We start from the raw sequence: 23,987 nt of genomic DNA on the forward strand, positions 1-23,987 counted from the left end.
CGTTATTTATATGTACAAACTTTTTTCATCGATTGCCCTAAGTTTTGGTGGAATAGACAATCTAACTCCATTGTTACAGGACTGAAACACGGGAAAACACGGAAAAGTTGATTCTTTGGAATTAATTGAAATCGTGAACATTAAAATGGTTATGGCTGATCACAAAAACGCGGCAGATATAAGAAATGGAAGGCGATCAAGAGGTGCTAGTCCAAACGAATTTTCAGACGACAGTAGCGGAGAAGATTCGGATCACGGTAAGTTTGACCAGCATTCATTCCGGCGTTTAAAATAAAAGACGTTAAAAAAAAAAAAAAATAAAGAATGTAAAAAAAGAAATTAGAATACAGAAAAAACAAAAAAACGGTAGGGAACTACTATTTAACTCTGAAGTTGTGGGAGGGGTAATGTTTTTTTTTCCAAAAAAAAAAATTCTCTGATTCCAACTTCGAAGAAAACAATATTTTTAACAGGGAGAATGATCTTCCAACTGGTGCTTTTTCCTAGACAAATTAAACGTCTCTCAGCAAATAACTTCACGCAACTATGTTCATGACTTGTTTTCCCTGAACGACTCAGATCAATTGTGGTAGTTCATAAAATCTAAATAGACCTTGTCGCTATTTGGGAATCTGCGACATTTGACCTGAGAGGGGCCTCGGTGGCGGAGTGGTCTAAGTAGTTACTACTGTAATCACTATCCAGTCAACACTGAGGTTGTGAGTTCGAACCCTGCTCATGCGGGTGCACTCGACTCCAATCTTAATTGACTAGGATTGTCAGTTTTCCTATCGATTAGGTCGGTGTTTTTCTCAGGGCACTCCGGTTTCCTCCACCAATAAAAACTGGCAGCCACAAGTCGAAGGGAACTTTAGGTTTGCACTCCGTCCGTATGTCTGTCTGTCTGTCCGTCTGTCTGTCTGTCTGTCCATCTGTCAGTTCGGCAAATCAGTTTTCCAGACTTTTTTTCTTGGTGCTTGAAGATATTGATTTGATATTTTGTTTATTGATTTATCATGACAAGTTACAGGTCAAGTTCAATTTTCACGATTTTAGCTTTTCTCTTTGTTCAGTTAAAGCCCTTTCCCTAGAATTAAATTTTTTATGAAATACTTATTAAATAGTAGATTTCTGTTCAAAGGGAAATAACTCATTTTTTAAAAGACAAAATGACATTTTGGATTTTTTTCCTTTTCTTTGGTAAATTGTTTGAAGAATTTAGTGGTAGGTTTGTTTGTCATTCTTGAAGATATTGATTTTGTTAATTAGTATATAGTTTTATCATGACAAGTTACTGATCAAGTTGGAATTTTGTTCCAGTCTGATAATTTTGTACAGAGTTATGGTCTTTGGACATAGAAAATTCACTTAAATAATCGGTTTTCAACAGTTTTTTTCGTCATGCTTGAAGATTTTGACTTGATATTTTTATGTAGTTTACACCATGACAAGTTATAGATCAAGTTAGAATTTTGTTCCATTACAATGAATTTGTAACCGGTAGGGGACTATGTATTGCCATGCAATATTCATAGAATGCTTGTTTTAATATGTTTAAAAATTTCGTGAGATATCTACTTTTTTTCATATATATTTAAAAATTTCGTGAGCTATCTGCTTTGAAATCGACCTTTTCATTATGCAAATTTCAGTTATATGACATATGATTAATTATGTGTGTCATGATGAAAATTTCAGCCAAATTTTTGTGGCTTAAATTTTTCTGTAAAATGTTACATCTATACTACTAAAATGACTAGGTCCATTTTGTGAGCCGGCATGGCGTAAAAACGACGAATCAAATAATTCAACTTTATATATAACTAATATAGGACAATGGTGTTGATTAAAAATTACACCATTCCAGGCCCTTTTGTTTTCTGCATTATCAATATTACCAATAATTAACAATTTGGGGATCCAATACGATACCAATTCCAATAGTATATGTCACCTGTTACCTAATCTGTACGTTCCGCCTCTTCAGCTGGCGCACCACCAAATGGTGTATTTGGGATTAGCTATAATACACGAGTCATAATCACACCTGAACTTCGACATTATACAGGGATTGACACTACTTAATTCAATCATTGTCACAAGTTTCCGGTTGTAGTAAGAAAACCAGGACGGGTTTAAACAAAGATTTTGAAAGCAGAGAAATTGTGCACCAGCAAGACTTTATCAGATGACAATACCAATACTAAAAATCCAGACTAAAAATAAGGCGTAGGTACTCATTGTACTTTAATTCAGTCGCGGACCCGCTGTGTTGCAGGTGTGTTCTAGTACATATATATTTTTATTTCAAAGATCAGTAAATTCATGAACTACATGAAATGAATGCCTTTTTAAAACTATATATGAAATGAAAGCAAGTGATCATTACACTTTTAGAAATCAGTGTTTCTGAGTTTCTTGCAAAAAGTGAAAGTCACTTCTTTTCCTTTCATATATCAGAGTGATTTTTCTCTGTAGAAATTTTGTAATTGAAATGGTCTTTTTCATGTGATCATGGTTATAGCTAACTCAAAATTCATGAATTATTGTCAGATAGTACTTGTAAGTCCACATTATCGTGACGTTTTTTTTTAGTATAAACGATATCTTACTTTAATAGGCCAAAAATAAAATTTAAATTGTTTCATGTTGCCTACCTACATGTACCCACCTAAAAAAGCAGCCTAGACATGAAAAATTTTATGAGACAAATCGTTTCAATTTTTTTTTTACAGATTTTTTCCTGCTTTTAACGTCGTTTTCTTGTCTAAAACTTGTAACTTATGTTGTTTGACAAAAAAAAACCAAAATCCTTACCTACCTACCCAACACTACAAGGCAGGGGTAGGCAACATCAAACAAAGAATTTTTTAAGGATGGAAATATTGATCCTTCATGGCAGCGAGTTGTAATTTTTTTTGTCTTTTTACATGTTTTAAGGAATTTTTGTTTTAGATGGAAGATCCTTGGTATTTAGTTTTTGTGAAATTTACATACACTTTTGTCATTTTGTGTAGTTTCTGTAGATGTTGTTGTTACTGGATGGTAATTAATAACTTTATACGATACTTTTGGAAATAAAAAAAAGAAGTCTCAAAACAATTAGGATTTATTAGAGAGGTGGAAGATGCCAAAGGGATATTCAAACTCACTACATGAAGTGGAATGCAATCTTACAATACCACGGCCAAAAACAAAAAACAAAGAAAAGACAAACAACAGTTCATAAAACACAACAAAGAAAACTAAAGACTAAGCAACATGAACCCCACCAAAAAAACAGGTGTGATCTCAGGTGCTCTGGAAGGATAAGCAGATCTTGATATATTGTAGAGGCATTTGTCTATTGATTGAAGACTTAAAGTACAAATGAATGTTGACCTCTAGATTTATGATCTTACATGGTTCTTAGTCTTTACCTACAAGGATAAGTATGGAAGCAAGACTTATGCATGCTTTTTCTATACCTGAGGTCTTCAGCAATTGATAGAGTTTTTGATAAGGTTGCACAGAAGAGACTTATCTCTGTTAAAACTTTCTTAAATTTTAGGGTTGCAGTGATTCCCAAGGCTTTGAGAAATTAACTGAACATTTGGTCCAGTAAAACATTCTCTTTAACTTGACCTAACACTTTATTACCATGTTTACAGGACATTTACACATATGATTTGGACAAAATTAAAAAAAATTACTGGTCATATTAACTGGACCAAACCAATTTTTACTGGACTTAGCCAAATGTCCGGCGACCTTGGGAATGACTGGAGTTGCTGTTTATCAAGTTTTAAATGTTTGCAGACTCATTGTCATATCGCGCTTATCTTCATTCCTCCTAAATCTAGGAATCGTTGACTTTATAACATTAAGGAATGACTGTAATATTTTTCTGTCTACCAAGAAATAACATCTAAACTGAATAACCCGTGTAGCCTGTTATTTAAAAGTGTGCACCACATTTTTAACCGGATTTTCAAAGGAAAAATCGGTTATTGATTAAGGGATGTACGGCGGGCGGGCAATGTCTGTTCATTAACATGAAAACGCTTTGACGAAATTTTTTCAAATTTAGATATGTTGTTTCCTGTGACTAAATGATGGTCAAGTTCAATTTTCATGATTTTATCTTTTCTCGTTGTTGAGTTGTACATGTACCCCTTCAGTAGCCAAAAGTAGTACTTATTCAGTCAGAGCTCGGACATAAACAAGTTGTTTTTTGTTTTTGACTTACAGAAGTCAAAAAATGTATTTATTATAAAAATGTGTTTTCATTTTCAGACTTATTTAAGTCAGAAAATGACAGACTTGTTTAGGTCTATTTATGTTTATGAAAAGACTTAATTTTAATTGGTGGCCAAAGTGCACCACCTATGACATCATAAACCTGTCTGAGAGTTCACAAGGACCTGAGCTATCTATATTTAATTATCTAATTGAACATTATTACTTATCATTAGATTATTTTCCTCATTTTGTGTGGTTATAGATGGTTGCATTGTAAAGTAAATAAATATTATCTCCGTTTTTTTAGACTCTCATGCATATTTTTCTTTAGAAGATAAAGCATTGTCTTTCAATGTTGTCATAATTTCATGTAGATGTATGACCTCTTTATAAATATGCTTGGGTCTTGAAGTTGACCAATTTCTGGTCAAATATTTCTCGCTTAACACTAATTGACTTATTGAAGTCATAATTTGTCTTAAATTAAAGGGAGACAAATCTTGAAACCTACAAATTAAGACCTCTATGAGTCAAAAGCAGATTTAGACTTGTGTCTGAGCTCTGACTGTTATTATGTGATTGAGTTATTTCCCTTTGAACAGAAATGGTAATTATATACATCAAGTTTGATTACACTAAGTGTTTTTATACGACCGCAAAAAATTAAAAATTTTTTGGTCGTATATTGGTATGACGTTGGCGTCGTCGTCGTCGTCTGGCGTCGCCCGGCGTCGTCCGAAGACACATTGGTTTTCGCACTCTAACTTTAGTTTAAGTGAATGGATCTCCATGAAATTTTACCATAAGGTTCAATACCATGAACGGAAGGCTGGGATTGATTTTGGGGGTTATGGTACCAACAGTTAAGGAATTAGGGGCCAAAAAGGGGCCAAAAATAAGCATTTTGTAACTTTCAGACAATAACTTGTGTGTAAGTGTATGGATCTCTCTGACATTGTACCACAAGGTTCCATATCACAAAGGGAAGGCTGTAATTGATTTTGGGGGTAATTGCCTCAAAATTTTAGGAATAAGGGGCCAAAAAAGGGGCAAAAAACAAGCATTTTTCTAGTTTCATGACAATAACTTGTGTGTAAGTGTTTGGATATTTCTGAAATTGTACTACAAGGTTTCATATCACAAAGGGAAAGCTGGAATTGAGTTCGGGGGTAATTGCCTGAAACGTTTAGGAATTGGGGGCCAAAAAGGGGCCAAAAATAAGCATTTTTCTAGTTTCAAGACAATAACTTGTGTTCAAGTGTATGGATCTCTCTGAAATTGTACTGCAAGGTACCATACCACAAAGGGAAGGCTGGGATTGAGTTTGGGGGTGATGAATCATAAGGGGGTTCAAAAAATTTGGGGGGGGGATTTTTTTTTCTTTTTTTTTTTCTTTTTTTCCTTTTTTTTTTTCTTTTAAAATTTTCCATTTTAAGTTGGTTATTTCTGATTTATATTTAAAAGCAAATAATAATGATATTGTAGCAGATACACACCAAACAGGATGTGTAAATTTTTATATAATAAGTATTGTGCAATAGCAAGAAATTTTCAATTGCACAGTATTGCACAATAGCAAGAAATCTTCAATTGCACAGTATTGCGCAATAGCAAGAAATCTTCAATTGCACAGTATTGCGCAATAGCAAGAAATATCCAATAGCACAATATTGCGCAATAGCAAGAAATTGTCAATTGTACAGTATTGCGCAATAGCAAGAAATATTCAATTGCACAGTATTGTGCAAAAGAAGATACTTCTTATAAATTGCTTATTTCTTGATCAATTTCAATGGGGTTTTATTCTTGAATTCTTTGGGTTCTTTGATATGCTGAATCTTACCATGTATTTAGATTTTTTATTTTGTGGGCCTGCTATCAAATTGGTTCATATTGAGGTCAAAAGGGTCCAAAATTAAACTTTGTTTGATTTCATCAAAAATTGAATTATTGGGGTTCTTTGATATGCCGAATCTAACCGTGTATTTAGATTCTTAATTTTTGGTTCCGTTTTCAAATTGGTCTACATTAAGGTCCAAAGGGTCCAAAATTAAACTTAGTTTGATTTTAACAAAAATTGAATTCTTGGGGTTCTTTGATATGCTGAATCTAAACATGTATTTAGATTTTTGATTATGGGCCCAGTTTTCAAGTTGGTCCAAATCGGGGTCCAAAATTAAACTTTGTTTGATTTCAACAAAAATTGAATATATGGGGTTCTTTGATATGCTGAATCTAACCATGTATTTAGATTTTTGGGCCCCGTTATCAACTTTGTCCACATTGAGGTCAAAAGGGTCCAAAATTAAACTTTGTTTGATTTCATCAAAAATTGAATTCTTGGGGTTCTTTGATATGCTGAATCTAACCATGTATTTAGATTTTGGATATTGGACCATAATATGTGAATGTCCAATTTAAAAGTTTTAAGTTCTTAGACCACATTCATTCTGTGTCAGAAACCTATGCTGTGTCAAATATTTAATCACAATCCAAATTCAGAGCTGTATCAAGCTTGAATGTTGTGTCCATACTTGCCCCAACTGTTCAGGGTTCAACCTCTGCGGTCGTATCAAGCTGCGCCCTGCGGAGCATTTTATTAAATTATTTTCACCTGTTATCAGATAACAAAGCATGTGGTAAATATCAATCACAGAATTATAATTGGAGTCACAGATTTATTTGAAAATACTCTGTTTCCTAAGTGTTGATGATTATAAGCTCCGTAGGACTGTATAATTATAGTTAGGAATTTTCTGTTCAGTATTAGACATTTTGAAGATAATTACAGATAAGTTTTATTGATTTTTAAAAGACATTGTATTAATGATAAATGACATTTTGGATTCTTTTTTTCTTTTCTTTGGTAAATTGTTAATTTGTTTGAAGAATTTTGTGGTAGGTTTGTTTGTTATTCTGTACAAACTAATTTTCTGAATGCTATATATATATATTTTTTGATGAAGCGAACTCCTTTCAAAACTAAGCTTATATTGTCTATTAATAAACATATATTTAGATTTCTGATTTTGGGCCCAGTTTTCAAGTTGGTCGATCGGGGTCCAAAATTAAACTGTGTTTGATTTCAACATAAATTGAATATACAGTTTATATAGGGTTCTTTGAAATGCTGAATCTAAACCTGTATTTATTTGCATTATTAATTAGATAATTCCACATTGAGGTCCAAAGGGTCCTAAATTAAACTTTTGTTTGATTTCATCAAAACTGAATTCTTGGGGTTCTTTGATATGCTGATTCTAACAGTGTACTTAGATTTTGGATATTGAACAGAATAAGGTAAATGTCTGATTTCAAATTTTTCAGTTCTTTGACTACATTCATTTTGTGTCACAAACCTATGATTTGTCAAATATTCAATCACAATCCAAATTCAGAGCTGTTTTAAGCTTAAATGTTGTGTCCATACTAATGCTCAACTGTTCAGGGTTCGACCTCTGCAGGTAAATCTGGTTTGCTGTCACTCTGACAGCCTCTTGTTTTATTTATATCATCAAAGATGTATAAATCTGTTGACCCAATGAATGATTGATATTTTAGTTCAGAAAAATTTAAAAGGACAATATATATATCAGATACTTAATTTGTGTACATAATTTCATTTCCATGTGAATTAGTTCATATGCTGAGTTTAATTCCTCTTTATGGCCAGATTACAGAGCACATGTATAGTTTAACAATGTTTGATCTTCTTGGCATCTCCTGTCATTCCAAAAGATCGTCTTTGTACTACTTTTGTGCATTCACTTTTTGTACCCCATCACTTTACAAGTACATACAAAGTATATGTAATAGCCGGAAGGTTAAATGACTGACAAAAATTGTAGTTAATATGGGCATTATCTGTAACACAATTTTGGTCCGAATATTGGCTCTACTCCAAATGAATATGATTTTATAATCTTGCAGAATTCTCCAAAATATCACATTTTTCCCTAATTTCATGGGCACAGGCCCCAACAGTAAAATTACAAATTAACCCCTGTCAATAGAAAAGATTTTGTTTAGGGACAAGGGACCACAGGCATGACAGGACCCTCATCCACCAATTACTATGTAGCCTCATGGCTCAGTTGGTGGCCCGTTTGCGTCTTTCCATCAAACATTTAGTACATGTATAATTCTTATATGATTTGCATATCTACAAATACTTGAATCCGATTGGTCCATTAAAATTTTTTCCCTTGGTTTACACTTCGATAAACCATGTTGCCGAAACTACTTTCATATCCTTCACTGTGATCTATTCATGTGTGATACACATGCACAGGATCCAGGGGTTCTAAGCAATTTGATATTTTAAAAAAACCAAATACATAATTGTCATTTATTTTTTAATGCATAACAAAAAGAAGTAATGCATTAAAGCTTGGAAAATGTATGAAATTAAAATGTTGGTTTGGGATCTAGTATACCCAGGAAGTGTAGTTGATATCACCAGCTGTTAATTTCACCCATGACTGAGATGTGGCCTTGAGTTAAGGTCAGATGTCAGCTTTCAGATTTACTAACTGTCATGACTGTGAAGTGCTCTGTTTGATTTGGATACTAATGAACATGCATATTTTGTAAAGTTTGTGATGGAGAGGGACAGGGTCATATTTGAAATCATATATTCAAACCAGTCATAACAAGCATTTCTGAATGGAATTGACTTTTGAATGTTTAGTTTTTGACAACAGTATATAAATAAGATATTTGTTTCTTCATAGATAATGGAATGCGAGTAGGAGATGATTTCCAAGCTAAAGTTCCAATTTATAATCCAGGTAAGCACTTGAGGCCAAACTAAAATTATGTATGTTTAGCACGTGTTGGGTTTCATGCCGGGATTTGTTTTACTTTCAGGGACGGATATTTGGTGTTGAATGGCTCATCCTGAACCATATTTTGGTACACAGAGCTTTCATTGTCTTTCATGTGGACTAACACTTTTCCCATATATGCAGTCAGTTAGTTTAAAAGTTCAATTTGCATTTCTTTTCTTTTTCAAAATAAAAATCTTAAGAACTTGAAATTAAAATAGGTGGGGACTACCTTTAACAAGTATATTGATAACAATATGAAAATATATGATGGACAATTAAATGAATTATTTGATGAATACAAATAAACTGTTTATTTTCAGATATAAAACCTGAAGGTAGAAATGATGCCATTCTAGTATGGGCACCAGCTTGGGATCTTCCTGATGCTAAAGGTAATCTTTTTCTAAAGGTAATCTCTTTCTAAAGGTTTCTAAAGGTAATCTCTTTCTAAAGGTTTCTAAAGGTAATCTCTTTCTAAAGGTAATCTCTTTCTAAATGTAATCTCTTTCTAAAGGTAAGCTCTTTCTAAAGGTAATCTCTTTCTAAATGTAATCTCTTTCTAAAGGTAAGCTCTTTCTAAAGGTAATCTCTTTCTAAAGGTAATCTCTTTCTAAACATGCTAAAGGTAAGCTCTTTCTAAAGGTAATCTCTTTCTAAACATGCTAAAGGTAAGCTCTTTCTTAAGGTAAGCTCTTTCTAAAGGTAATCTCTTTCTAAAGGTAAGCTCTTTCTAATGGTAATCTTTTTCTAAAGGTAAGCTCTTTCTAAATGTAATCTCTTTCTAAAGGTAATCTCTCTCTAAAGGTAAGCTCTTTCCAAACGTTTGCTCTTTCTAAAGGTAATCTCTTTCTAAATCTTATCTATTTCTAAATGTAATCTCTTTTTAAAGTTAAGCTCTTTCTAAAGTTAAGCTCTTTCTAAAGGTAAGCTCTTTCTAAAGTTAAGCTCTTTCTTAAGGTAATCTGTTTCTTACAATCTCTAAGAGACTTCAAGAAACAGAGGGGAATTTATTATTAATTGTGGGTTTCCTTGGAACACCATTCCACACAAGAAAAAGTTGCTGATTGCAGCAATCAAACTTTGTGTATTGTTTAATGAATCACTTGCACATGTTGCACATCCAACATGAATCAAGTTAGAGTTTGTAATACAGTAAAAAAAAAACAGACAAAAAAAGAAATGAATGAAAGAGATATAAAGTTCCACATTTAAAGGATTCATATGAATGAATGGTCTTGTCAGTCAAAATTCCCAGTTGTTGGATAGTGCCTCTATTATTATGGTAAGATCATTACCTAGAATAAAAAGAAAATTTTATTATTTTCACCTCATGTTGATTCACTGTTTCAAACATTTAACTCTAATCTCTAAGTGGTGGACAAATGTGAATAACCAGATAAATTAGCCATTGTGGCAATAACTATGAGATAGATCAACCTTGGTGGTCTCAAGGTACCATGCTCATTTCTGTCTTATCCCCAGCAGCAACAAGGCAACTTTGATGCTTGTTTCACAAGCACTCAACATTTAGGGGTAAGATCAAAGATTAGGGACCAGAGTGGGTGAAAGCTGTTCTCCTGATTATGGTCAAAAGATTGTGCAATAATTTTTTAACATTCACCCATCGATCACACCAAGAAAGCTGAGTGAGGCAACATGTCTTCCTTCAGACTGGAACCTTGAGAGCTGTTCTCCTGATTATAGTTAAAAAGATTGCCTATCAGATGTTTAACTTTCACCCATCGATCACACTAAGATAGATTTTGTAGTTAAATACAAATGTATAAGGTTATTATTATCATGATTATGTTGTAATATAAAAATAAGGAGATGTGGTATGATTGCCAATGAGACAACTATCCACCAAAGTTCAAATGAATTTAAAGAAATAGAAAAAATGTAATACCGGTAATAAAAACTATTAGTAGACAGCTCTCACAGAAGCAAAAAACCCATAACTGTAAAATATAAGGGCATACACTACAAGAACGGTGTCATATTCTACAGCATCCACACAGCACGAGCAACAAACCCTGCAATCAATATAAAAATAAGGAGATGTGGTATGATTGCCAATGAGACAACTATCCACCAAAGTTCAGATGAATTTAAAGAAATAAAAAAATGTAATGATAAAAACTATTAGTAGACAGCTCTCACACAAGCAAAAAACCCATAACTGTAAAATATCATGGCATTTATCTAAATTTGAATTTCAAACATTAATTATAAGTGATGTTAATTATTTCAGTTGATGAATATGTGGTAATTGCTAAAGAGAAGCATGGATACAACACAGAGCAGGTAATTGGCTTGTACAACATAGTTTCCAAACTGAAACAAATATTGTTAATTCAGAAATTAATTCATTCACTTATTATTGTGAATCACTGATTATTGGTAAAAATGCGAGTGCAGAAATTTGTGAAGGAGAGGCCAGACTTAAAAATATTTCTGTTTGCCCAAACCCTACCCACCAGTCTCAGGTGTGGGTAGGTAGGTAGGGAAATTCTTTTTTTTTTTTACTTTTAGAGAAGAAATAGGGGAAAATATTATTTTCATTGAATACAAAATTCAAATTACAAAACACTTGAACAAAACACTGTTGACAGAACTTCTGTCAGAATAATATCATTTTAATCAAATTTTAATGCCGAATCAAATTCCTGAACAACTTGGATTGGTTCCTCAAAATCGGGCTCAAACGAGTGTCCTGATCGGTCAGAGACAGTCACACAAATTTCATCAGTTTTCCGTAGCCTGAAATCATCATCACACTATCAAACACCTCTTTCCATGTTTTTGCGTTTTCAAAACGATAGAATTTGTTGGAAACAACGGGTTTTGATTTTAATCCAACCTTTATTTGTACTAGACAGTAACATGTTGTTTTTCATCCGTATCAATTGGAGGCTTTAATACATAACACAAATTGTCCTGTGATAAAGCGCAGTCAGATCGGATCAGGTTATTCTATGCAACAAACTCAAGAGAGATTCGTTTACGACAAAACTCTGCAAAAAAAATAACATCGCGAATTTTGAATAAAAAAAGATTTTGACTCGGGTGCTTTTTTATGGGTCGGTCGGGTTAGGGCAAACCAACCTATTTCGTTTTTATGGCCGGAATCACTCCTGAAATTATGAATGGGAGTTATAATGCAAACCTGTTACTGTCGCATTTTTCACATTAATAAAAACATTGCAAGAAATTCTGAATTTACTGTAATCATTTATAGATAATAGGAAGGTAAATGTGCATGTTATTATTTTGGTGACATACAAGATTTCTATATTTTGAATGCAATCACAGTGAAAAAATAGAGGAAAAGCAAAGAAATTTAGTATTATAATTTAGTTTTAAATGAAAAATAGAATCCTGATCAATTTACCTACACATTGCTTAGGCCAAATAAAAAATGTGTGTTTACAGTAAAAATATGCAATAGAACTGATCAAAACAATGTAAATTTTTGTCATTTTGTTCACTGACATCTATAACAAAAACTTCCTTTAAAAAAATGTGTACATGGTGTATAACACTTGATTAGAATTGGTTTCAGTGATGCACAATGATATCTGACAGGCTTACAACCCCAAATATTTTCAAAAACCCTATTACAGTTCTTTAGCAAGAAACCCTGTATAACACACATATATTTGATATGTATCTATTTCCATTGGTAAAAACATAGAGAATTGTAGAGTTCAAAATGAGTAGCATTTTCTCATTTTAAAGGAAAAACTGTTTATATTTGCAGGCTTTGGGCATGTTGTTTTGGCATAAACATAACATTGATAAGGCATTGTCAGACCTACCAAACTTCACACCATTCCCAGATGAGTGGACTGTAGAAGATAAAGTTTTGTTTGAACAGGCATTCAGTTTCCATGGCAAAAGTTTTCACAGGATCAGGCAAATGGTAAGTTATTGTAATAATTGAAATAATTTGTCAAGTACTAACTCAAGGTAAATCTTATATGTTTTCAATTTTATGTAGATAGACTTTGGCTAAGGGTTACATAATACAATTCTTAAAAGTCACTGGTATGTTTTTGTCAAGCATTTTTCTGAATATAGTCTTAGCTTTTAAGTAACACAGGGGCCTTGGTGGCTGAGGTTGTTAGTTTGAACACTGTTCATGGCGGTGTGTTGTTCTGATCTAATTCTATCAACAGATTAAATTACAATGAAACTAAGTAAATTGACTTTAGATGTAGATAAGTATATGGTAAAATTATGAGAAAGAAGGGAAACAAATATTGAGGTTTAATATTACACATGTTGATGATGTACCGGAAGGTCAGTGATTATTAATAAAACTTTTGCAGCTGCCCGACAAATCAATAGCCAGTTTGGTTAAGTATTACTATTCATGGAAGAAAACAAGATCAAGAACAAGTCTGATGGATCGACAAGCCAGAAAACTAACAAAGAATGGTGACAGGTACTGGACTTTTTCATTTAGATAGATGTATTTTCACAGGGTTGGTACTCCTTAATTGGAGTACTTATTCATTGAAGCATTATGCATTTTTGTTTTAAGCATCACCAGTCTTTATAGTTACAACTGTACCAAATACCCAACAGCCTATGCATAGCGTCAGTTCTTCAAGATTTTCATTTTTAGATGAAATAAAATCTACATGAGAAACAACTCGAAAGATGTTTGTGTTTATGGTAAAAATTAAAGTAAAAAAGTTTATCATGAAGACCGCCAATGGGTCTTCAAAGCACCAGGAGGCAGGCTTCAGCTGGCCCCTGATAATGTACTAAGTCAGCGAAATGGACGCCACACAAAACTCCAAAACATACAAATGAACCAAAACTAGAAAAAAAAACAAAAAGAATAACAAAGGCTAGAGGTTCCCGACTTGGGACAGGCGAAAATGTGGAAGGATTTAACATGTTTGGTGAGATCTCAACCCTCCCCTTTACCTCTAGCCGGGTAAGAATAAACCAACACACAGTATCATGTTTAGTATTTGCATGATTTAACTGTTTGGAATAGGCCTTAGAATTAAACTAATTGTTTGCAAATGATGTGAAATCTTGGACTTGAATTTAAGTGGGGAATATAATCTTCCACTGATGTGAAAACATACAAAAATAAGGAGTTGTGGTATGATTGCCAATCATTATGAGACAACTATCCACCAAAGTTCAAAGGAAGTGGATGTAAGCAATTATAGGCAACAGTACAGCCTTCAAAAATAAGAAAAATCCATACCGTATAGTCGACTATAAAAGGTACTGACATGAAAAATATGAAACAATTCAATTGAGCAAACTCACGGCCTAATTTTTAACAAAACAATTTACAAAAAACAAATATGACAGACATGAACCAACAACAACCACTGATGGTCATTTTATTCTTATCTGAGTCTTACATATATATACATTTTATCCATATTTTTTTATTGTCATTATTCACTAAATTGTTTATGCAATCAAACGTTCATTTTAAAACCATATTATAATGTGTATTATAATTAAAAAATTCAATATTTGCAGTGAAGAAGATTCAGATATAGAAAGTAAGAAATCTGATGCTGATGATGCCAACAAAGAGAATGGGGTATGTAATACATGTAGTCATGGTATTTGAAAGAGAATAACATTGGACAGTTTAAATACAATTTATTACATACCATCAGTCCATATAATGTCATGTTTTAGTTTCCAATCCAGTAATTTTGAACACTTTCTAGGCATTAAACTCAAAGTTATCATTTAGAAATGTGATAATGCATTCAACACAATTTAAATAGAAGCAATACTGGTATATTCTTGTTTCAAAATTTCAATAGGGAACACATATTACATTATTGTAGTAATTCAACTATTTTTTTAAGACGTTTCGACTACTGACCTTCTTCAGAGTCTTTATTGAAACTGAAGAAGGCCAGTGGCCGGAACGTCTTAAAATATGGTTTAATAACTACAATAAAAAAAAAAGTAAAGTTAAAAAATAAGATGCTTTTGTTGCTATCTTTGAATCTTCAAAGAAATGTACATATATAATCTTGACTACAGTTTGATAGAATGGACACATATTCCTAGAGACAAATATATGTAAGATATGTGAGAATGAAAGTTTTTATCCCAAAATTGTAGCTTTAGAACGAGTTTTGATAAATATTTCTGTTAAGTGTACCTATTACTAATATTATTTAAAGAAATTTGATATCGCTTCTTGTTTTATGTTGAATCAGTAATGGCGACAAGACAGTCCTGGTCGTGCAGTCATAACTTCAGAGTATGATTATAGTGGTGTTTCAAGCAAATATTTTGTATTCTGAGTACTGAGAAAAGTTTTTCTATGACTGAAAGACCAAGTCTGTCTTTGACAATTGCATGAGTCCCCTACAAATTGTTCTATGCTGCATCAAATGTGCAAATGGTTCAGTGAAATGTCAGATGTGCAGATTTTTTGTTGGCAAGACCAGCAAAAACTGTTTTGTCAATTATAGGATAAATATTGACTTAAAAAAAAGTCCTTTTGAATCTGTTCCAACATGGCAATGATTGTTGCATACAACAGGTGTAAGGTTTAAATGCAACTTTTTCTTAAGAGAAAGTTAATTATTAACTAAACAAATTTTATAAGGATAATTATATATGTAAAATAAAAACAAAATTGAAAGTGTTATGAAACCATTTTAAAAGTATTAATTTTTTTTTTCAGAAGCAGGAAAAAGACACTTGCTCCAATTGTGGTATATCTACCTCAACATTAAACCCAACACCTAAAGGTTCTCTTTGTAGTTCATGTTTCCAGTATTGGAGGTAAGAACTATGGCAAAGATTTGAATGGTTCACTGGACATTTGGTCCATTGTCAATTATCATTTATCACTGGTCAATACAAAATTTCATTGGACAATCATTAATTATATCACTAAAAATTCCCAATTTTATCAGACTTACTGTTCGGAAAAGTATAATTAACTAGGCTGACGAGCGTGTTACTGGTTTTAACCAAAGGATCAGTGTTCTTCATTCAAACTATGCTAACTAAATAACATTTCAGGGAGACAACTCTTATTTATAAGTTATCAATTGATTTGATGGCATCACTACAAAAACAAAATTAAATTTTCAACGCAGAAGACATTAACATACTGTGCAGTTTTAGATGTGGCATATTTTTGGAGGAAATTTAGTGACTTTAAAAAGATTTAGGAATTTGTTCTGCTGGATCCTAAATTTATTTTTGAATGAGAAAAAAAGTCATATTAAAGCAAATTAATATGTTTTTAACCAAGTTTTTTGTACCATGAATATATGTATTCAGGAAATCTTTTTTGTTATTCATAGTAAAAATTGATAAATTTTGTATTCAGCAGACTAAAGTTAAGATTATCTATTTCTTTCTGTCTGTTAAACCCCCTTTTTTTTTAAAGAGTTTAATCAGTCTGTTTTTATTTTTTTACACAGAAGAACCGGTGTAATGAGAAGTGCTGGACCAAACAGACATGACCACGGCCAACACAGACATAACCCCATGAAACACAAGAGGAAACCTCCACGTGGAATGTTTATCATTGCAGAAGATCTGTCTCTTTTTACCTCAGGACCTCCAGCTCAAGCAGATGCTGTTCTCAAAAATGCAGAAGCTGATCTTGTCTCCCTTAAAAGACAAGTTAGTTGATATCTATAATTAATATTTTAGAAGAAGTTCAAATTTTAAAAAAAAAGGGGGATTAAAAGTGCTTTTGAAGGTATTTAAAACACTTTCCTAATTTCATACTAAAACACAAATTTGTGTTGAATGAATTGTTAAGCTAAAAAAGTGAAAAATGCATCCTTCAAAATCTCTTACAATAAATCAGTTTTGCTTTGAAGTTGAGATTGTAAACAGTATACTCCTTTTTGATTTTATAGCTGATGATTTTCACTTTTGCCATTCCAGATATGAGGAACTTTGGTCCGTCTGTCCCGCTTCAGGTTAAAGTTTTTGGTCAAGGTAGTTCTGATGAAGTTGAAGTCCAATCAACTTGAAACTTAGTACACATGTTCCCTATGATATGATCTTTCTAATTTTAGAGTTTTGACCCCAATTTCACGGTCCAGTGAACATAGAAAATGATAGTGCAAGTGGGGCATATGCATCCGTGTACTATGGACACATTCTTGTTTAAAATGTTTTAGTATTCATCCCAAATATTAACAGGATATAAGGATTTATGAAAAAAGCTAATAATCCATTTAGAAAAAGCTTTATATAGTTTGTAGGGGACAGGCATTTTGGTTATAAATAATTATTTGTGAAAAAAGAAAAAACAGAAATAAATAACTTTATCATTGGATTTTCAGTAATCATAAAGTGAACTAGATTTTTCTAGTTATCCTCTGGTTTGGTAAAATGATCCATTCCAAATGAGAATTGTTTGGAAATTTATACAGAATTCCCTAAATTCTGAACCAGTCCTACCAAATTTGATTCCGCAATGAGTTTTTTTTTTTTTGGCTTTTCCCAAAATTGATCAGACTGTTTTCCAATAATATTTAGAATAACTTGAAGTGTGATCTAAAATACTGATAACTACTGTCTTTATGATTTTACAGGTTCAGAATCATAAACAAATGATAAGTATGCAGAAACATAAGATGGGTTGTATAGATGAACTGAGACCACCAGAGGTAAATATTTATAGCCTGGTATGACCATAAAATTGCTTCTCATGGCAGTTAAACAACTTCTTTGTTTCTAAATCCCTGTCTTTGTCTCTGATATTGTTGGGAAATTATGTTAATTTTTTAAAATTTATTTTTATGTGAAAATCAAAATATTCATGAAATTTTAACAAGAAGTGTCAAGAGTTATTCCCCTAGAATATAAATAAATGCAACATTATGTGTTCGAATTATTGCTGGTGAAAAACTTACACAAATTGGACATAAACAAAAGGCCAACAAAACAATATTGGTGTCCTCGTTTGTAGAGGATTGTTTGTAACCAGAAGGTGTTAAAAAGATAGCCATCTATTTACCATAATGTTTTTGGATGCTATGTATGAAAAAAGCAACCGTATGGTACTTAGTTGATATTTGTTGTAGATCATATTATATATACTTATTTTACAGAAATTAAAACCTTGAATATTGTTGCTTACTATACTAGTTAAACATAAGATGTGTTGTAAAGATTTACTTTGTCTGATAGATTTTATTTTTAACGAAAGCTTCCTGTATTTATAGGGCAACCAAAGGATTAATGCTCGTTGGACGAATGAAGAGCTTTTGTTGGCTGTTCAAGGTAAAAAAATCTGCTGTAAATTTTTAAAATGTATTTCATTTCTATATTTAATTACAAAAGCAAGGCATTAAATATTGTTATAATCTTGAACACAACAAAAGGTAAATCTTCTCATCATAATATCATGTCCCCCAGAAACTAAATTTTGTTATCAAGTTTCAAAACGATATATAACAATATAGGATTGAGGTGTAATAATACAAGAGAAATATTTTTAGTAGTTATTGCAATATTATCAGGAAAGATTCAATACATACAATTGTAGGAATGAACATTTTTATTTTTTTTTAAATGTTCACCATTTTGCTGCTTACATCATATGCATAAGGGGGATAATTCTTTCAAAATGAACAGATGAAGGAAAAAAAATCTGATGTCAAACTGATTTTATTATTTCATTTTGAACTAATTTTAAATGTTTTCTGAAAAAAAAACATGTAAAAATTGATAGCAGTGTCTTTCAGAAGTGAAAACATGATTACATATTATTTGTTCTGTTAGCAGCGGTTTTTATACTGTAAATATAACCTTGAAGGAAATAAGTAGGATTCGATATATTCAATGAATTGTTACACTCTGATATAAGACACATTAGTTGTAAAAAAAAATCCATAAAGTTCTTTGTTCTGTGTATTCGAGGTCAGCTCAGTTTTAAAAATGTTAGTAAAAGTATTCAGGAGTTATTGACTTGCCTGATTTTATATTTGTTGAAATTCCTTTTTAGGAGTAAGGAAATATGGCAAGGATTTTCAGGCAATAGCCGAAGTGATAGGAAACAAGACAGAGGCTCATGTTAGAAGTTTCTTCATCAATTTTCGTAGACGATATAATTTGGATGAAGTATTAGCTGAATTTGAAGCTGAACACGGAACAGAACATACCAACGATGATGATTTAGATAAGGAGGAAGAAAAGGTTTGTTGACATAAATCACATGTCTAAATACTTCGGGGGCCTCGATGGCCGAGTGGTCTAAGTAGTTCTACTACTGTAATCACTAGCCAGTCAACACTGAGGTTGTGAGTTCGAAACCCGCTCGTGCGGGTCCACTCGACTCCAATCTTAATTGACTAGGATTGTCAGTTTTCCTATCGAAGGTCAGTGGTTTTCTCCGGGCACTCCGGCTTCCTCCACCAATAAAAACTGGCCACCACGAAATAGCCCAAAAGCTGTGCTTAAAAGTGGCGTTAAAACACCAAAAAATCAAAAATCAAATCTAAATACTTCGGATTTATTTTTTGGGGGTTACTTAATCTATATATTTTTGGATTTTTCTTTTATGGGCATATATGGCCTTTTATAGCTGACTGTGTGGTATGGGCTTTGCTCATTGTTGAAGGCTGTACGGTGACCTATAGTTGTTAATTTCTGTGTCATTTGGTCTCTTGTGGAGAGTTGTCTCATTGGTAATCATACCACATCTTCTTTTTTATACTTGATTTCCTTGTTTTGACAAATTCTGTACATATGACTAAAGGAAATTTGTTATTCACTTTAACCAAAGAAAACCATACAAATTAATATCCCACAAAAATATTTAATCCACAGTAAAGAGTTTTACAGAAAGTCCGGAATATGCCAGTTGCTTTCCATTCATTTCATGTGTATGAGCTTTTGATTTAGCCATTTGATAAGGGACTTTCCGTCTTGAATTATCCTTGGAGTTCCGTGTTTTTGTTATTGTTATTGTACTTTGTGAAAAACAAGCTTTTTGTGAGCATACTATTCTGTGTGATGGGTTTCACATTCATTTATCTTCAACTTGCTGTTTACTGAATACTTAAACATTCTTACACATAATGGCCATGTATGAAATTTTTGTTGCATTTTTCTCAGAAAGTACAAATCAGTTGAATAAATAGAATTAGTGTATTTCCTGATCTGTGATACTGTGTGTAATCTGAATTTCCTATCAACACAATGAATACTATTTTCAATAAAATATTGGATTATCACAGGAAACAATTGGCTATTTTTCATGACATTTCAATATTTTTGTGTAAATTGATCTGTAAGGACCAGTCCAGTGTACCTTAAGTTAATGAAAGTTAAAAATTATGGGTACCAGTAGTTACCTGTAACCATTAAGTTAGGAAATTGACAAATTCTGAATTATGTTCTATCTTCAAAATATTCAATTGTAAGTATATGTGACTCTAAAATTCTAAAGTATGCAAGTTTTTTTTAATTTTGTATGCACTGGTAGACAATAAAAAGTTACATTGTAGGTTTATTTCAATATTTCAGATGGAAGTTGATATAAAAGAACCAGACAATTCTGCTCCTAGCTCTGGAACACCACCACCATTACTGAAACAAGGAACCTCGCCGATCAAAGTTCCTAATGTATCACAACACAGGTGAGATTATAGTTGCATCTTCTATTTTCCATCAATATATTGTCTCCCATTTGTAAGAAATTCTTGTCATGTGTTTTGTAAAGCTTTTTTCTAATGGTCAAGATTTTTAGAATGACATTATAATTTTTTTAGAACCATGCCAAGGTCTTCAAACATAACAGGCACATATGTTATATTATCTTCAAAATTTAGCTATTTTCAGAAATTCTACGCATTGAGAAAAAAATGTATAAGTTTACATATTACTATTATATTATTGCAGATTGATACCAAACCAGCGAACAATATTACAGCAACCACCACCCCTTATCAAACCAAATTCCTCTTCACCAAAGCCAGCTATAACAACACCTTCGTAGGATTTACTGGATGATTAAAGGGATTTTTTATGTTAAGTGCTCAGTTGAGGCCTGCCACCAGATGTTGTGCATGTGATGCCAGTTAAAATGTAATCTGCAGACAGTGCAAGAAATGTAATTCAGGCATTATTGTCTATGGCTATAGTTTTACAGTTGGCCATATTAACATTATGTAGTATTAAAGGGATCGCATCAGACAACTGACACTTGAACCAGTTCAAAATGGTTTCCTGATTTTTATAGTTCAAGGAATTTTTCACGTATCACATCATTGCATCACTAAATGTGAATAAGTGGGATGTTTTTGTTTGTACATTTTATTTTTGTTGTTACCTGTAAAGATATTTATTTATTTTGTTTTCTCAGATTTTTGTATATTGAGAATAAGTGTTTTTGATGTTTGCACTTTTGTTTGAGGTGTAAGGTGCTTTATTTTTATATGGTACTATGTAACACAGGTGTCCACATTGTGAACATGTCCGTCTATTAGATATTTATGACTGTCTTTAAAGTTTGTATTGTATATCTTACAGCTGAACTAATAGAAGATGTACTTTGTGCATAAAATTAAAGTTTGCTTGTTTGTTCTAGGTGAACTACAGTATGAACTATCATTGTAAATATAGTAACGAACTGATCACATATGTTTTTAAGTCACATTTTTGATAACTCTCCAATGATACGATTGGCTAATATTAACTTGTTACTCTTTCAATAGGTAGTATAAAACAAAAGAAATATTGATTTTATTGTCATCTACCAAACAAGCATACAATTGTACACATTCAATTATACATGCTGTAATTCAGCATTTTCACTTGGAGGTACATACATAGTGTGAAATATTTTTTTAAGAACTGGAACTTTTTGAATTAAATCAACAAACTTCATTCCCGGTTATTTTTATATTTGTATAGATTATAGAAATAGTTTAATAAGATTCCAAATTTTATATGAATCATCTTGCAATTTTATTCATGTTTTTTGTTCAGTGCGTTAGTATTTGTAGTTTTCATCAGCATTATCAATGAGTGAAAGTTTCATTTTTTTTTCACTTAAACAGCAGCAAATCGTGGATTATAAATATTTCATCTCTAAAATAAAGGGTATGTTGCAATTTTCCAGAAAATTAGAGTCAACATCATCACCATGTACTGACGCTACTTATTGTTATGTTCATCAGATTAGAGGTGCAGTTTGAACCCGATTTTGAACTTAAAAATGGAAATAGAAGACAATTTCAATTCTGGAGTGTTGGGCTTTCTTTCCATTTCTGGACCATACTCTAAGGTGGTAGCGGAACTTCAAAAAAGAGTGTAAATGGTGAAATAACTACTGACTGTGAACGAATACTCTTCAGGAATGACTACTTCTGGTTTCAGGTCAAAATGAATCCAAAAAATGAGAAAAAATAGGGGAAAGTCTGGATATTGGTTAATAACTTGAAATTACTTTCTTTAGATTTCCATACCCAGATCAGTTTCTCTCAGATCTGAGTACTTGTGCATGTGTTCACTGGGCTCCTCTCTGTTTGAAGGTTACTGTAAGCTAAAGCTATCAGCATACCTAAAGCATGCCAGTCAACAAATAGGATGAAAAAATGTCAAAATTGGCAATAGAAGGATAATTTTCATGAAACTATCCCTATTATACCACCCTTATCCTCACCGGCCTGTATTAATGCATATGAATATAGTACTTTGTAATGTTTAACAGTAATATCATTTCTGTATTGTATGTTAATAATATTTGAAAGACAGCTGATCATCTTCATTGTCAAACATTTCTTTTATAAATATTCTAAAAGATGGTGATTTTTTTATACTTACTAGTCTTCATACATAATACACTTTTTTCACAAACTTCATGACTCCAAGTTTAAAATAACAACTTATAAATGTTTTCATTTTTAAGGCTAAGTAGTTGTTAATCTGTTTCACTATCAGCAAGTTGTATTTAAAAGAACAAAAGCTGTTTGTTTGGGTTTTATGAAGATCCACCATTTTGTATTAGTAAAGTAACACATTTTTCAGACTTTTATTGTAGATAAATGGACTAATATGGTGTGAAGTCAATGATTACTGCTATATCTTTAAGGACTACTGAAAACCTACTATTTTTTACTGATACTTCTTTATGCGTTGAGCCCTTTCTAGTTTATTTTTTGAGGCTCTTTAACGCTTTTGATTTTTTTGGAGGGGAAAATATTTTTGAAAATTTCAAAGCAAAAAGGAAAATAAATATAGAAACAAACTACTAAGAATTGTGAGTGAATTCACTGTAAAAAGATATTCTCTGAGAGACTTTGACCACATATTGCATTATTGCAGTGAATATATTTGATTAACTCCCCTTAAAATGAAGGATAGGGTATGCATCCATATGTAGTGTTATACTCTTATGAGGCTCATGGGAAGACATATGGATAGCCAGACTGGTTGATTATTGTTTATAACGTCCAAAACATTGTTTGTGGGGGGATACAAAAATCCTTATAGTATAAGGCCATAAAATTGTTTGGGTCAGTGACCTGAATGTTCATTAAACCATATCCATTGTTGACCGTTGTGCTACAAGAGAAGGACTACTGTAAGGTTTTATATGATCATTACAAATTGCATGTGTTAACATGATGTATGTCATGTGATGTATCAGTGAAATAAAGTTTTGTAAAATACATGACTCATTATATTTTTTGTCTTTTACACTACCTGGATTTGTTTTTGCTTAATCGAATTATGACTATTGAACAGTGGTATACTACAGTTGCCTTTATTTACATCATTATTCTATACTATGAAACACTGAAATTCCTGCATTGGTAGTGCTTTTCTGGATTAACTTTCATCAGAAACACTTGGTGCCAAAGATATTATAAATGGATCATGATAATTATTATCACATAAACTGCAGAGAAGAGCCTACTTAAAAAGCTCCGAGCATCCTCCGAGCAT

At 32.2% G+C, this 23,987-nt stretch overlaps 1 protein-coding gene across 1 annotated transcript; it reads left to right on the forward strand.

Annotated features, from left to right (window-relative positions):
* Nucleotides 1-59: 59 nt before the first annotated feature.
* LOC127699194 (REST corepressor 3-like) lies at nt 60-23,710 on the forward strand. Its single transcript, XM_052202959.1, has 14 exons — nt 60-257; nt 8,955-9,011; nt 9,371-9,442; nt 11,302-11,354; nt 12,811-12,972; nt 13,382-13,497; nt 14,568-14,631; nt 15,742-15,842; nt 16,493-16,697; nt 17,624-17,698; nt 18,257-18,314; nt 19,039-19,229; nt 20,562-20,674; nt 20,937-23,710. Exons 1-14 carry the CDS (start codon nt 146-148, stop codon nt 21,031-21,033), a joined length of 1,476 nt encoding a protein of 491 aa, XP_052058919.1. The 5' UTR covers nt 60-145; the 3' UTR covers nt 21,034-23,710.
* The last annotated feature ends 277 nt before the right edge of the window (nt 23,711-23,987 follow it).

Source organism: Mytilus californianus, unplaced genomic scaffold, assembly GCF_021869535.1.
Source record: "Mytilus californianus isolate M0D057914Y unplaced genomic scaffold, xbMytCali1.0.p SCAF_4, whole genome shotgun sequence".
Taxonomy (NCBI): Eukaryota; Metazoa; Mollusca; class Bivalvia; order Mytilida; family Mytilidae; genus Mytilus; species Mytilus californianus.